General features: G+C 36.4%; 1 protein-coding gene across 1 annotated transcript; it reads left to right on the forward strand.

Moving 5' to 3' along the window:
* Window positions 1-10,668: 10,668 nt before the first annotated feature.
* LOC137719267 (uncharacterized) lies at window positions 10,669-14,117 on the forward strand. The gene is made up of 4 exons (XM_088685285.1): window positions 10,669-10,802; window positions 10,896-11,150; window positions 11,300-11,568; window positions 12,115-14,117. Exons 1-4 carry the CDS (start codon window positions 10,790-10,792, stop codon window positions 13,018-13,020), a joined length of 1,443 nt encoding a protein of 480 aa, XP_088541411.1. The 5' UTR covers window positions 10,669-10,789; the 3' UTR covers window positions 13,021-14,117.
* The last annotated feature ends 2,746 nt before the right edge of the window (window positions 14,118-16,863 follow it).

A 16,863-nucleotide genomic window follows, 5' to 3' on the forward strand; every position in this document is an offset into this window, starting at 1 on the left:
GGTTTGGGTGACGGGGGTGATGAAGGCGACGGGGGTGGCATAGTTTGGGTTAGAGTGGGTGAAGGTTGATCTAGGGAGAGAGAAAGGAAAGGGTGATGAGGGTGGTGGTGGTGGAGAGGGAGAGGTGGGTCGGGGAGGTGAAGAGGGAGGAGTGGGAGGGATCGGGGAATAGAAACGTTTTTTTTATTTTTTATTTTTTTAATACCCACGTGGGCCTATATTGACATGTGGCGCCCAGTCATTGTCCATGTGGGCACCACGTCATCAGTTAATGGATGTTCTGATGGAAAACTTAACATATGTATGAAAGTGTCCCAGAATTATGACTTAAGGTACCAGACTGGGACTAGAAAAAACTTCATGTACAAAATGTTAAAAACCAAGAAACTTTAAGGTAGTAAACTAAGATAGTAGATGACGACGTGGTAACTCCCATAGCATGGCGATTCGATATATTTAATTTCTGCAATAATATATATATTTGTACGTAGTGAGCTCATGACTTGCAATTACCTAAGTTAAAGGCCACATGCAATTTGACTCTATACCAAGTACGAGAAGAATTCACCACGAGAAACATATTTCTGTATTTATATATTCGTATGCATATTAATCAACGTGTAAGTTCATAAATGACTAACTAAAAATAATGTTAAATGCAAAAGTAATGTTACATCATGATGATAAACCTTCTGACTTGGTGTTTCCGTCCATCATGCATGCAGGTGAAGTCAATATCCTATATGTGTAGCTGAGATTCTGAAATATCTGAAGCGTCAAAAGGAAAAGAGAATCATAAAAATAAAGTTAAAAATATATGAACAAAGAGGTGAGAAAATACAAGGTCAATGGTATGGATCCGGAAGAAATTAAACAAGTGGGCAGCTAGTGCTACACCTTTCCAGTAAGGACTAATTGAGGAGGACAATTCCAGTAAGGACTAATTAAGGAGGACAATAAGACTTCATACATATATAATAGAATGTAAGATTAATTATCTGAGTAGGGAGCCAAATGGTCGGTCCATCCTGAAAATGACTCGCACGCGTGTATAATATCTATTATAATATATATTATAGTATTAGGTTATGTATATTATTAATTCGTGGCATTAAGACAAAGTCAATGTTGATCGGCTTGGTGATGCATATGATATTGGAAGTGGGTGAAAATTATAATCCTAACTCTTCATTTTTGTCAAATTAAGCTCATCACCTACCTCATATTTGATAGTCTGTATTAACAAATTGGTAACCAAATCTTTATACCTATGGATTCTAGTTGGAATAATAGGCCTCTTACCACTGCTTTTTGCTGATTCGTTAGCTAGGTTTGATCAGCTTCTTCCAGTACTGTATACAATGATAATAGCTAGGTTTTTTTTTTTTTTTTTGGTCGAAACATTCAATTTATTAAATTGTTAAAGATATAATTTGTGATGCAAGAGCCCAAGAAGCAATGTTTGAGGGAAACTTGATTGTATATTTTCTAACAAATAAGAAAGTACATTGTTAAATGCCACAAACCTTGCATATTAGGCTTTACTTCTTTAATATTAAATGAGGAGGTGGCAGAATGTACTGTCCAACATAAGATTATCTTACAACCGCCAAAGTTTATTGTCCAACATATATATTAGATAAATTCTGAGTTGATAGATTGAGTTACACTACCAATATTGATTGTTATATCATGAACATCTTCATCTTGTTACTGTGCATACGTAAATTATTCTTAATGAATGTTGTGGAATCACCGATCATCTTTATTCATTTTTGGGCTCCCTAACTTCACATTAACATACAACGTCAGCATTGCAAGATGGATAACATTACACTATCACAGTCAAAGTTTATAGTCCAAGACAACAAAATAATAGTACAGTTATAGTTATAACACAGAACGATATAGTTACTACTATAACAAAGTTGGTGTTTATATTGTAAACGCTCTAATAAAGTAAAGATATTATACATCAAAATCTCTCTATAGTGATACTCAAAAGGAATAACCTTCTTATAGTCATAAAAGTTCTAGTCTCAACTTGGGTTAATTATATATAGGAATAAACTCTACATTATAATAAGTTATATTTTTTCTGATCACATCTTAAGAAAATTGGTCTTTATTAGTTATAATTGTTATTTAGTCCAAAAGTATGCATGTCACAAATAAAAAATTTAGATGAACTACAATATTTTTCTAAAATTTTTTTGGGACAATGCTTTATTGTTTAGAATTGGTGTCACGTCTTTGAACTTGCGAGTATCGTCAACATGAACACCTTCTTGTTGAAGTCAAGGTGTTTCTAACTTCTCAATCATTTTTACTTCTTCTTGACATGAAACTTTTGGTATGCCTTTAGAGATTAAGACCTGGTTTGGTACTGAGGTGATTCTGAAAAAAGCTGCTATCAAAAAAAGCTAGGAGCTGTTTTTGTGTTTGGTAAACACTCAGCTTCAGCTTTTTTTCACAGTTTTGGATGAAAAAAAGCCAAAAACAAGAAGCTGCAAAACCTAGCTTTGAAAAACCGGCTTTTTTTCACATCTGTTTTACATAAAAGTTTACCAAACACTCTAATACTGCATTTTTTTTTCAAAAGCACTTTTACAAAAAAATTTACCAAACACTCTGCTGCTTTATTTCACAGCTGCTTATTCTCACAGCACAGCAGAAGCAGCTTTTTTTCAAAGCACAGCAATACCAAACCAGCCCTTAGTGTCTCTCTTTTTCAACGTTACATCTCAGAAATTGGCGTACTTCATTAGTTACTAGTTCTTGGAATCCATACAACTTTTATTAAAGATAATTAACTAAATTTATTTAAGTAACTTTGTGCCAACATGACAGAGGGGGCGTTGGGGGGAGCGAAATGTGCATTCGCACAGGGCCCCAAATTTGAAGGGATCCCAAAAAATTTTGCCATGTAAAGTTATGTAAAACGGAATTGTTATTAGCACTCCAAAAATCTAATTTGACACTCCAAACTTTCTATAATTAGAAAGAAAAATACACTTGTGAGGAGTGTAGAATGAGATTTTTGGAGTGTTAATAACAATTCCCATGTAATAATGTTATATATTTAGAACATTGCTTCTGTTATTACTTTAAAATCTCATTGTGCATTCCTTATAAGTGTATTTTTTTTCCTTTCTAAATATAAAAGGGTAATGATAGGGAGACTAAATTTGGGAACTAAATGATGAGTTACTAATAGGAAATGATCACGTTTATTAATGCTTAAATAATAATTCAATCATCAACTTACATGTTACTATAGCGTCACTCAATATAAAAATTTCTAGTACAATGAGATATTCTGATTGTCAACAATAACACCCTAAAAAACGATAGTTTTCCTATTTTATTATATAATAAGGTTATATATTCAAGTGAACTTTAAAGTTAGAGTTTTGAAGTTTTTTTTTCATGTTTGGTTGTTTAAGATTGAACTGCTTTTGATTATCTAGTGAAAGTTATGTTTGTAAATTTTTTATTTATAATTAATGACATTTGTAAACTTGCAATCAGTGAGTGCTAAAGTTTATTTTGATTTAAGTAATTGTTTTCTAACATCAATATATTGTTTTACTTTTTTTTAATACTATTTTAAGGATGAGCCCTTTTATAAATTTTACACAAGATTTCCGAAATCTCAGAGACAACCCTACAACATGACTATATAGAAATTTTACTATATATGGATGTGATTGTTATCGTTCAAACTAAAAGGTGTAAAGATTTTTTTTTTTTTTTTTTTCTTTTAAAGGGTATGTATATACATTGCAACCTCCCAGGATCCAAAGAGTCAAAGTGATCTTTCTCGAAGGCGGGCATCATTAGTTTCTTTCAACCCATTTGAGACTTGGAAAGAAAAGGACAAAAGTAAGCGCGCCGGTCATGTCACTTGTATGCCTAAATGCACAGTTCCATTCTTCCAGATGAGATAACAACCCCTCTAATTCCAAGAATTCTTCACTTCTTCACGCGTTCAAATTTGTTGGTGTCTACTACTATCCAGAGGAACCTTAATTAGCCCTTTCTTCTTTTTTCTTGGATTCCTCCGGACCCATTTTATGATGTATATAGTCATCTAATACGACACGATTTGGCTTTTACATAGCAAAGCTAAAAACAAAGACCCAAAAAGTTATATTTACAAAACTTAATTGTAAATGACTGGCTGCATCCAGTGGAGAAAGAGAGATGGTGATGTTGACGATGACCGGATTGGATGAGAACGAGGAGTCATCATCATCCAGTGAATTCAAAACTTGTCAACAAATTAAAGTTAGCTTCTAATGTTAATTTAGCAAATTTTTGGACTTGGACGAACAAACGGTAGGTATAAAAGGATGTGAAAGTCAGACCACTGCTACATTCCCTACATTTGTCTTCAAAATCTTATTCATCGATTTTTTTCTTACAATTATTCGTTGATTCTCATCACGTAATGTGTGGTTTTCCATTTTAGATCTTGTTTATCAATAACTTTGAGGTGGCAGAGAGTGGAGTCTCACTTTTGAAAAAGTTCCCTTAGCATTCATTTGAATTAGAATTCAAGAGTGACAATTATGCAGCAGAAGTGAAGGAAGAAGCAGAGAGAGCTAGGAGGAAAGCACGAAAATGGCAGCTGTAAAATATCTTTTATTACAGAACATAAGTGTTGGTCATGGAGCAGGTTTGGTATGCGATGTCCTGCTGGAACTTGCCTAATCTTCTGTTTGGCGGATGCTTGTGAGAAGATTTGAAGATACGGCGCATCACAACTTGTTAATGGTATCCCAAATAATCATGCCAAAGCAAAAATTGATGTACAATCTCTAATGTAGGGCTGGCCACATGGTGGTTCTCTATGGAGCGGATGGTTGTAGTATACAATAAGCCACTCAGGAGACGCTTCATCTTCTCTAGAATACGATTCTAGCCATATTTATAGAAGTGATGCATAGAAATTCAACTATGTTTTCTACAAAGGTTTCAACGTGATAATTATTGAAAGAGGAAAGATGTGCTCAAGCATGCGAAGAAAGCTCTTCAGATCGAAAAATAAAGAAATAGTTAATATATTCAAGATAATTACGTATTTACAAAATATTGTCTCAATAGCTTATCACAGTTCGGAAAAGTCATATACGTAAGGGCCCTGGCCGAAGGTGCCTTAGGTCATATCTCAAATGTCTTTAAAGCTCAACAACGTTCTTCTGGAACTTGGAGAATAAAGGGCCTCTTTAATGACCAATTTAGTGTCATTTGACAACACTGTACAGGCCTATTTGTATCCTTCTATCAGGTTGATGTGCCTGAGATGATTGTTAGAGGTGCATTCTTAGGTACGAAGTTAGTAAAATAGGTGCGTTCACACAAAGTGGTGTGCGTGGTTGCCCTATTTGCCAAACAACTAACTTCCCCACTAGTCATACATAGAATTAAATTAATTGAATTAGTCACTAGCATTCATAAGTTTAAAAACAGAAATGTCATTGAATTAATTATGCAAGAAAATAATCCATTAAACTTAATATCTAAAATTAAGACAAACACCAACAAATTATCCAAACATAGGAAATTATTCAAAACTTAAACCAAAAAACATAGAGAGGTTCGGCCACATAGGGAATTCGACTTGGGAAGGGTAAAATTCAGCCAGTATATGGGCCCATGTCTAAGAATCTAATCTTCCATTGGAGCAGATGCCTCCTGAAAGTCAGAAACCTCCATCTTTGTATCCTCTAGTTCCTCCACTTAAGCAAAGTTTGATTCAAACTTCTTACGACGAGAATGATACTCAACTACAATCTTGGAGAGAGCTCGAAAAACACAAGACCAATGGTCCTTCGCACCACGGCGGTAGGACATGTCCACAACCATGGTGTTGGCTGTTTTACCCTTATTCTTGAAGTTTGACGCCTTTGGACAGAGGTTGAACACTTCGGGGCTCTATTTCCTCCCTTGGATGGGCATGCACCCTGTTGACCTTGGTGGGACGGCTTCTAGCCGTGCCTAAAATGACAATTCAACCGTCAATTTTCATTAATATGTGTTTCAGGCACAGCGATCGAGCCAGTAAGTCAAGCTTGATGATTCTTCATCAACAGTAGAGTCTGTTTTTCAACAAGAAGTAAAATTGAGATTAAATCAAAAAACTTGGTGAACTTTTGAGCCCTATAGTGTTACTGCAAGAGAATATTAATCGTAGAAAAGGCCGAATATGTCTTTTCCAGGAGAACTTGTTGGGTCAAGTCTTCATTACAGAACTTAAGAAGTGATTGGATTCGACAAACTTCATAATTGTATTCATTCACAGACTTAAAGACATAGAAGTGCAAATGCTGCTAGTCGTGTCTTGTTTTAGACAAGAATATTCTCTTTAGTGATCGAAACGATCCGCCAAGAAACCCATAAAGCTTATGGATCTTCCTCGATGAGGTACTCGGTTTGCAATGCGTCGTGCATGTGTCTTTGTAGGAAGATCATGGCGATGACTTTGTCAACTTGGCCAACCACGATATCAGTCTCAACTTTTATGGTTGCTTTAAGGCTCTTAGCAGTGAGGTGGAGCTTCACATCTTGGACCCATTTTAGGTAGTTTCTTCCAGAGACCTCTAAAACGGTAAAGTTGAGTTTGTTCAAATTCAACATAACCCTAACACAAAATAAATGGACAAGATTGTGGTTAGTACAATGGAGACAAAATTATCAATCCATCCACATAGAAGTAGAACATTCGGGTTCTATTAGGCATGTATTGGTTTAAATTTTCATGAAAAACTTCAGGTTTTCAAAGCTTATTATTTGAAACTTCAGGTTCGAAACTATATGAACTTCAAGCTCATGTGTTCCTACAAACACAATATATATAGAAAAATATGCAACATATAAATGCATGTAGTTCTTCAAGGCCTACGATAATAATTTTTTAAGTTGACAATTGTTTGTTATTGAGCTTCGGCCAATAAGCAGTGATGGTCAAAAAATATTAAAACCCAATAATGCCTGAAAAATCGAGCGTTGAAATTAGTGGTTCAAAAATTGAACCACAGCCCATATGGGCTAAAAACTATTTAAACCGAAAAGCCCAAGCCTAAAAATTGGGATGGGTTTAACTCGGGCTATGTGGGGCAAGAAGAGGTTGCAGGCCCTTCGGTGGTTTTGGGTTGTGGAGCAAGCCCATGCGGGGCAGAAGGCAGAAAAATCCCACGGGGAGGGGGTGATCTGCTACATCGTGGAGCATGGGAACACCATAGCCACGGGCTGGTATTCACGGCCCGAGCAAAAGGGAAGTAGTGGGCGAGCCCATAAAAAGAATTTCTTTCACTGCAAGTCGAGGGGAGAAACACCAAAGCCTAAAAGGCTGGTGTTCGAACCAAAAGGAAACCAAGCCCATCTAGGCTTGGGATTGGACCAAAGAACATCCCAACGTTGCTGGGATGAAGTCACCAAAGAGGGGAACCAACAATGCCGCTTCTAGAGGCCATGTTCTGGGTCGGGGACCTTCGATGCAAGTTGGGGTTCAACGAAGAACCTCGAGTATGGGACGACAAAAAGGTATCTTGACGTCCACAAACCAAGAACCTAAGGATTTGAAATTGGGGTTTCGAGTTCCATTGAGATTCTAAAGAATCTCGATCAAGTCTTCATCGGCGATGACTGCAGGTCATCAGAGGTGGCTCGACATCACCAAAAACTAGTGAGTCACGGTGTTTTGGGTCAACTTGAGGTGAGATCCACAGTGATGGTTGCAACACTGCCAAAACGGCATCGTGTCTGTTGTTCTGGTTTTGGAGCCTAATCAGCTTTGTGGTCTTAGCTTGCTCGGGGGCGTAGCTTCACGCGATTGCTCGATGGGTGGGTTTTTCGAAAACCCTAATTTTTTTAAAAAGTTTAATGCAATTTCAATCAACAATATCAATTCACATAATCGCAATGTTATAAGTATAATGCATAGACAATTTATGTAGATTTTAAAGTTCGTAAAACGTAAAGTTGGATCATGCATTATGATGAAGGTTCATGCAATCATGGTTGAATAAAATGTCGAGATTAAAACCATTGTTTTTTTAAGAACCTGATTGCGTGATTATATTGGTGAACTAGTTTGTAGCAGAGAATTTCCCATTAGATTCCTTAGCGCAGTGAATGAACGTGTTGTGGCCTATATTTAACTGAAAGGGAAAAGCGAGATGCGGCTAGAGAGAGTATGGAGAAAGTAACTTCAATGGGAATAATAGAGACATCATGTATTTCATAAAAGTAACTTTAATGGGGAATAAAAAGATGGCTCTAGCATCTCTATTTTATTCATGAAAATGGCACAAAATGAATAACATGACCCGAATAAGAGTGTGCTTGCAAACAAAGACGTGAAACTGCAGCATAATCAATTAATAATCTCAGATATAGCAACAAAATGAAAGGAGGAGGATCTATAGAAACCAATACTCTAGTGTTAGAAGATCATATGAGAGATGAAATTCTCAAACTAATAGTGGGATCAGAAAATATGACTCTACAAAATATTTATACGAACGGATTTGAACTTAACTCGATTGCAAAAGTTAATACTAATCAAACTGAGATACAAGAGTCGCTTGTGATAACTCAATTATTATTAGATTTTGGTTTAGAAATTATTATTATCAGATTATATACTGTAATTTTCAAGATATGAATGTACAAAAGCAACAAAACAACAACCACTTTATGTGATTATCAGACATAAGAAAAAGAGAATGGTCACGGGTTTCTCTTGACTCACCTATGCACTCAGCATGTCATCATAGATAACTATGTATAATAAAAACATATATATATATAACCTTACATGCATATTGAATAAATATATATACTTCTTTTTAGATTATGAATCTATTATCGGAAAAAGAAAGGACTTTGTACTTGTTTATAAGTAGTTGAGTTACTTCTCATATAGAAAATTGTTTTATGGTAAAATCTCAATTTTCTCTATGGTATAAGATCAAGTTGTCCCATTGTGAAACTCAACGACCACATATGCTTCATGACACTCAATTTTTATTGTCCACGTATTAAGTTTGAAATTCACCACACGTAATGATGCATATTGAAAGTATGAATTTCATATTAAAAAAGACAAGAACTTATATTGCATGTGCTTATAAACAGTTGAACTGCTCTTTATATTGCCAATTTATTTACCCACGTAGCCAAATGTTTTGAGGCCTAGAATATATGAAACGTATCTATGAGTCAATATATAATTGTAAGTTATCACCCACATTATGAACCTCCTTGTATATATATGTTCCAACCCCAACCTATAATGCATATGCATGCGTTACTCCTGTCAAGCCCCACATCACCACTCCCAGCCAATTACTTTCATACAAATTTGGATGCATGAAAACGAGATAGATTCCTTGATTATCCTTAACATGCATATGTGTTCTTCCTAATGCATGAATACATGTGTGCGTATATATGGCTATTATTTTCAGACACGGGTTAATGATATAGAAACATAGACTTCACCCCTTAAAAAAAAAAATTTCTTGAAACTTAACAATTTTATTTTAGTAAATATGCATAAATGTTTTGTAACTTACTAACTAGTTCTTAATTCTATTGGTTTTTCCATTCCAATTTGTAAGAGATCTCAAATTTGAATCTTATGTTTCCCGTTGAACAAAAAAATTAATATTTTGCCCCCTTATAATTCTCATATTGCAAAAATGAAATTTACATAGTGGATGACGAAGAAAAGGAGGGAGGTAATTATCATAGTGATTAAATTTGATTAAATTTTTACACGATCTCTTATTTTTGTCAAGGAGGGAGGTAATTATCATCTAACGACCCATTTATTTTGACTCTTTAAAAATTGTGATAATTTTTTTATCGTTAGATGAAATTTAGAAGATTCGGATCACTTGATTCGGTGACTTTGAAGGAAGAGGATCTCTTCCCAAAATAATACACCCCTACCCTAGCATCGCATCACTGAGCATGTTCAAGTGTGGAGTGAAAAATAGGCCTAGGTTTGAAAATTATAATAAGAAACGAAAGGAATTTATAAAATTAATTTTTAACGATAATGAAAGAAAAGTCCAGGGGCACCGCTAAGGGGCTGTGGCCACCCTGTCTTGTTTTCGAAATGTCACTTTCTCATCTTAAACACCGCGCATACCTCTTCTATGTGGGGCCTCAAAGCTTTTGTAGATCTTTCTATTAACTACGCTCTACATTTTTCTTTTTCTTTCTCTCTCTCTTTCTATTTTTTTCCTCCTTGTTCCTTTCCTCCCCTGTTAAACTGGAGAGAGAGAGAGACAAAGAAAGAGAAAATGAAACAAAAAAGAGTAATGTTATTCGTAACATATTTTTGTATCATATTTTCATATCATTTTAGATGGCATTTGATATGAACAGCTACATCATTTAAATTAATCAAATTTTTAAATTTAGTTCATTATTTAATAAACTAATAATTAAGAAAAAAAACTAATTAATTAAATAATGATTGTGGTATACGAGGAATTTTTCTTCTTCATTTCCTTGGGTTTTGCAAATGTTTCAAATGGATGTGGATGTCCATATCAGATACCACCTAAGGTGGTATAAAAATGTAGTATAAAAATATGGTATGAATAACATTAGTCAAGAAAAAAAAAAAAACTTTTAATTAAGGGCATGGAATGACATATTAACCTTTCTCTTTCCTCGCCTACCACTTGCGCGCAGTTGCATATACCAGTTAATAACCTTTCAATATAACTGTTGTTGAGTGAGTTTTTGGTATAAAGAGGGCAGCGGGATGCCCAAGCTAGGTATAGGAGGAATAACGAGTACAGACTAGTGCTTGACGAACTAGCTAGCTTTAATTAATTAGTTAGTTTCTAATCAGTTTATGGCAATTGCAGCAACAAGAACAAACACCTCATCATCATCAACAATGAGCCACGACGACTCCAACAAGGCCGATGATCATGATCATGAGCATGATGAGCATGTTGATGAGCATGAGCACGACATGGTGATGCCGGGCTTTCGCTTCCACCCTACTGAGGAGGAACTTGTAGAGTTCTACCTACGCCGTAAGGTTGAGGGCAAGCGCTTCAATGTCGAACTCATTACTTTTCTCGATCTTTATCGCTATGACCCTTGGGAACTTCCAGGTATATATTCACACACACCGCACACACAGATCGATCCAAATAATCATTTGGATTCGCCATATACAAAGCAGTACATATATGTGAAATTCAACTCACCTTCTTTAAGATAATTTTATTTTATCTCAACTTGTATGAATGATTTTGTGCAGCTATGGCAGCAATCGGGGAGAAGGAATGGTTCTTTTATGTACCAAGAGACCGCAAGTACCGCAACGGCGATAGGCCAAACCGGGTAACTACTTCTGGGTATTGGAAGGCAACTGGAGCCGACCGCATGATCCGAAGCGAAAACTTCCGCTCAATCGGCCTCAAGAAAACCCTAGTCTTTTACTCTGGGAAAGCTCCCAAGGGTCTTCGAAGTAGTTGGATCATGAACGAATATCGCTTGCCTCATCATGAAACTGAACGATATCAAAAGGTACATATATACATATATAGATTAAAACTAAATTTTCAAACTCATTTGGAAATGATTTGGCTCTTCGGGATTTCTTCTTTCTCTATTTACCCAGAGCCTTTGGGACTTTTCGAGTACTGATGGTGAGCGAGTAGGACTGCTGCTTGTCATATCTCAACTCACAATCTTCAACATATATGAGAGAAACTACATGAGACATATGTCTTCACTACTACCTAAACTTTGATCAGTTCACTATATATACATAGCTTAATATAATTAGCTAGTCTCACTATCCAGATTATAGATCTTGAGTTTATCTTAATTCTTTTTTATATATCATAGACAATTTGGCATAAGACGTACAAGTTATTAGAAAAGACAGAAGATAAGAAAACTTCTAAGAACACGGACTAGATAGTTTGACATGCACTAGCTAGTTTGAAACGGATCATGTATTTTCTCCAAATAAATCAATATTGCATCCTACTTATTCAACATATGGATTGATCCTTTGATTCTGCTTTGGGTGAATCGATGTCTAATTTACATTAATTTAATTTTCAGGGAGAAATATCGCTATGCCGAGTATACAAGAGAGCGGGAGTTGAAGACCACCCATCACTCCCTCGTTGTCTCCCAGCATCCAGGGCATCCACGTCTGGATCATCAGTACTAGTAGATCAATCGACGACCATGTCAGACAATAAAAAGCAGCACACCAATAATACCAACACAATTGATACTGTGATGGAAAAAATCCAAGCTTTCAATGAAGGCCAATCGCAGCAAATTCATCATGATCATGAACATCAGATGGATCAAAAGATTAGCATCGAAACTGAAGGTAGTAGCGGAAATTCTGATGTGACAACAGTTTTGGGACTTTCCAAGTATAAGGTGTACCATCACGGCCACCACCAGCCTCACAACATTGAGAGTAGTACTAGTACCGCTGCCGCACTTGGACAACTGGGTACTCCAACTCATCCTGTGGATCAGGAAGAAGGGATGCCTGCTTTCTTGCACCAATTAACAAACTCAAGGCAAGTTGCTGCTAATTGCTATTCGGGGATCTCAAGTACTGGCAATTCATGTGCAGCGCTCTTCACCGGTGGTTCTTCTTCTGTTTCATCTTCCAATATGAATGCAATTGATGATCTTCATAGACTTTTGAATTACCAACCTGTACACGTACAGCAGCAGGCTGCTCCCAATCATTACCAACAGCAACAATATGTACACCATCATCTAGTACAATACTATGATCATCACCATCATCCTCCTCCCCAACCCAGCAACTTTTTCTCCACAAATTTACCTGCAGCAGCGGCAGCACTATCAACTATACAGCCACAGCCGCAGCAGCAGCTCCCCCCCAACGTACTTCCAACTGCTTTCTCTGACCGCCTATGGGACTGGAATCCAATATCAGAGCCAAACCGGCCGGACTACAACAATCCGTTCAAGTAATCAATCAATTATATATATATATATATATATATATATATATATATATTGTTAAAGTGCTGATGACCAATGTTATTCTTACATATAGATCGATAATAGTTCTATCGATAAACTTCTTAATTAGTTATGCTATTAGCTATCTACCCTCATGAATGATTTATCTAGCTAGCTAGCTAGCTAGCTAGCTAGCTTACCCTTAATAAGTTCTAAGTCTAGAAATCTAATTGCTTAATGTTCTAGCTCATTAAGCTCATAATTATTTATTTTTTTCTTTTAATGTTATGACTAATATGTATCTTGTTTCATAGTTTCTCTTCCGGGTTTTTGGTTAAAGTAAGTCTAATTGAATTATTCCCAACTGCCTTCTCTTTATGGCCACTCTATTTATAACATGTGATAGCGCTAGCCTTAGAACTGTTTTGGATGAATATATGAGCACTACGACTGCATGCATTGGTGAAGGTGCTTAATGAATTACTAATTAGGGTTTCAAAGTAAATCGTATGGGTGAATCACTGAATCTTCTTTTCCTTTTGTGAACGTCGTCTCTTATTCTCTTTATGATTTCAAGTAGTTCAGAGATCCTATTACTTAACTGGAGATCAAGTGCTGATTAGGGTTCCCGGTCATGTGTTATTCTCTAAATTCCTCAACATCACTTCTTTGCTTTATCAAAAGTTTCATTGTGTACGATTCAGGTGTAAATATTTATTTCCAATGACGACAAGAAAAAAGAAATTATTGCTGTGTGTGTGTGTGTGTGTGTGTATTTGTAAGCGTTATTATACATACTATATGAACATGTGAGGTACGCGTATACTTTGTGTTCGGACGAAGATTTCTCCGGAGATGGCTCCTCGGCTCTCAGCACAGCTCCCCAAGGGATTGGCACTTTGGATGTGTAGTCAGGCTCTTGCTTGCTAATGTACTGCAAGAAGAGGATAGAGTTAGTTTTGAAAGGTGCCTTTGTAGGGCCTTAGGTGTAGGCCTTGAGGCTCGCAATCAAAACTAACTGAGTGCTAAGCGTGCCACTGCTATCTTAGTATAGCAAATGTAGAACAAGTGTGTTTTAGTTGATTGCTTGCACCCCAAGTTACTCAGACTTCTTGTTATCAAAGGATTGTCGTGGATGGATTAGGTCCACATTAAGTTTTTTTTCTTGCCTTTTAACAAAGGACTTTCAATTCATAGTCTTGTATGTTCGAGTGAAAGGAGTCCAGATCCCCTTAAGTCATCTACTGGGTTCTTGATTGGTTTTAAATGAAGGCATATTCATTTAGGTGACTAGATCCAAGCACAAATTAGACTCTTAAAGTAGGAAAACAGATGGATATAACTTGAATACATGCTAGAGAATACATTAAACAATAGATCTATTAACTTATAAAACAAACAAAGAGCTTTGAGCAAAATTTCACCTTGTCAAGCAAGGTTGAACTTCTTGCAATCACTTCTCTTTTGAGTTCACAGGGTTTATATGCTAAGAAGGGATGGATGGTAAACAAGTTTACACATGGAAATCGATACTACGCCACTAGGGGTGATAGCAGAGCTTCTAAACTAGACAAAAGATGGCTTTTGTGGGGGATGATCCTGAAAAGGATTGAGATTTGGGTTGATTACAGCTTTTAGATACAAATCTGGCTTGAGAGCAGAGTTTGTATGTTTGTTTGTTTGATTGGTTGAGTGTTGTCTCTGGGGCCTCTTCCTCCTTTTATAGGCAGATTAGCCCAACTTTTGTAGCTTTATTCCTACCCAAAAGCAATTGAAGGGTAGTGAGTCATTAGCTTTTTACTTATATTACCACCGAAAAGTGATTTTGGGTTGATTATGAGTTAGTCCCCATCACTTGACACTTAAATCATAGGCACATGCCCTATGCATTAATGGAGAGGCTGCAATTTGTCTCTAGGCTTGATGCTGGGCTTCGGGCAAGCCTTCCTTTAATCGGTGTTTTTGGGCTCCTACACACTTGCAGTCCAAAATTCAAATATTAACCCAAACACTTTGTACTGAGTGCTAAACAGAGAATGGAGGAGCGAGGATAATCTTAAATTACATTGGTTAGTTTTAGAAGAGTTAATCAAGGTTGATAATGTTTATATTCCAGTATAATACTCTTATATTACAGAGATTTTTTTTTTTTTTTTTCAAAAGATAATCTGATTTATTAATTATCGAATACGAATCGAAATATTAACATAGCCTCTAGGATGTTAAAGAGCCAAATTGGCTCCCAATCATCCCGGTGAAACACACCACTTAAAAATATAAGCAGCCACCTCAATTAGAGGCGGCTTTATTACACTTCAGAGGAGAAAACCTAAATGCAACGGACCTCAAACAGGAAGCCAGAATATGAATGTGGGACTACCCTAAACCCTAGATATCTATCACCGCCTTTGCATGTGTCTCTACCTCCCCACTCCACACAGGCCGTCAACCCAGCACGTTTGGCCTCGGCCTCTGCCACGACGCTATAAAAATCTCCTACACCACCAGCCGTGACTGTACATAACAAGTTTGATTTTATTTTGGTGCTGTGACAATACATGTATGCGCGTGCGTGTGTGTATAAATTGTAAGGGGAAGATGTAAATCAAACATTATTTGATGGATCGGAGTGGCATGGATGAGGGCCTGCATTCTAGTGCAACTCCAAGCCGCCAATATTCGTCATATTATAATAATTTCTTAAGACTTTAGGGGTGCATCGATGTATTGTTCTTCATGTGATATATACAGGAAGCTGGGTGCAGACCTTCTCTCACGGTACACGCACACTACATCCGAAGCATGGGAGAGGGGGGTAGGCACCAGTATTCAATAGCCAGCATTCTCAATGGGATTACTAGAGCTTCATATTTTAGGGTATATCTGTGAATTAGTAGGTTGGAATATTAATTATTACTTCTAAGTCTCTGACAAGTCAATGAGGCGTGCATCGCATGTGTGCAACTTTGCGGGCAAGTACGCGTCATGCTGAGCTCGGCTTTCGTGGATTGTTTGAGTAAAAATATTAATATGACATGGTTACACTTTTATAATGACTTTTCATGATAATAATGCAATAATATGTTTTAAGGTTTCTCCACATATTATTACATGATTGGAATTAAAAAGTTACTGTAACGATATACCAGTGTCATACAATTTATTCTCTTGTTGTTAGAGAAACTAGTCCAAAGAGGTCCATGGGTATGATGGTTTTGCCACACTAGCTAGCTTTGTGGTATTGGAAAGTGTTATTCACATTTCTATTTTACTTCTCACACACTTTTGTTAATTTTTTGTCATTGATTTTCTTCAATACATTAGATCCGAAAATAAAATATTAAAAAGGATGTGTGAAAAGTAAAAACGTGTGTAGCACTACCCTTGCACAATGCCCAGGCCCCAGCATAAATACAAAACAATGCTTCTAGGTCTTCACGTGACCTAATTAGTTGTTGGCCTCTCTAGTTCTTTGTACATTTCTTGGCCAAAATGTCACGACAACAGGAAAGTCCTTCTATCACACCCAATATGCGTCATTGAACGCATTCATTTAATGGAGAAATTTTTTTGTGACTGGAATACAAGTAGTACACCACATGTTTTAATATAAATGATGAGAAATTTTGTTTTTTAAGTAATTAACTTTTTAGCACACATATCCCACCATTTGTATAATGACACGTGGTGTACCATCCTGTATACCGGTCACAATGAAAAATCTCTCCATTTAATGAAGCGGAGAAGGCATGATAGCGCGTGTTATTAAAAGGGGTACAAGGTGAGATGATATATTTTACTAAAGAGAAATCATTTTTAATGAGAAATTCCAACGGTACGAGATGAGATTTT

The sequence above is a fragment of the Pyrus communis genome, chromosome 15, assembly GCF_041283825.1.
Source record: "Pyrus communis isolate YQ-2024b chromosome 15, ASM4128382v1, whole genome shotgun sequence".
NCBI lineage: Eukaryota > Viridiplantae > Streptophyta > Magnoliopsida > Rosales > Rosaceae > Pyrus > Pyrus communis.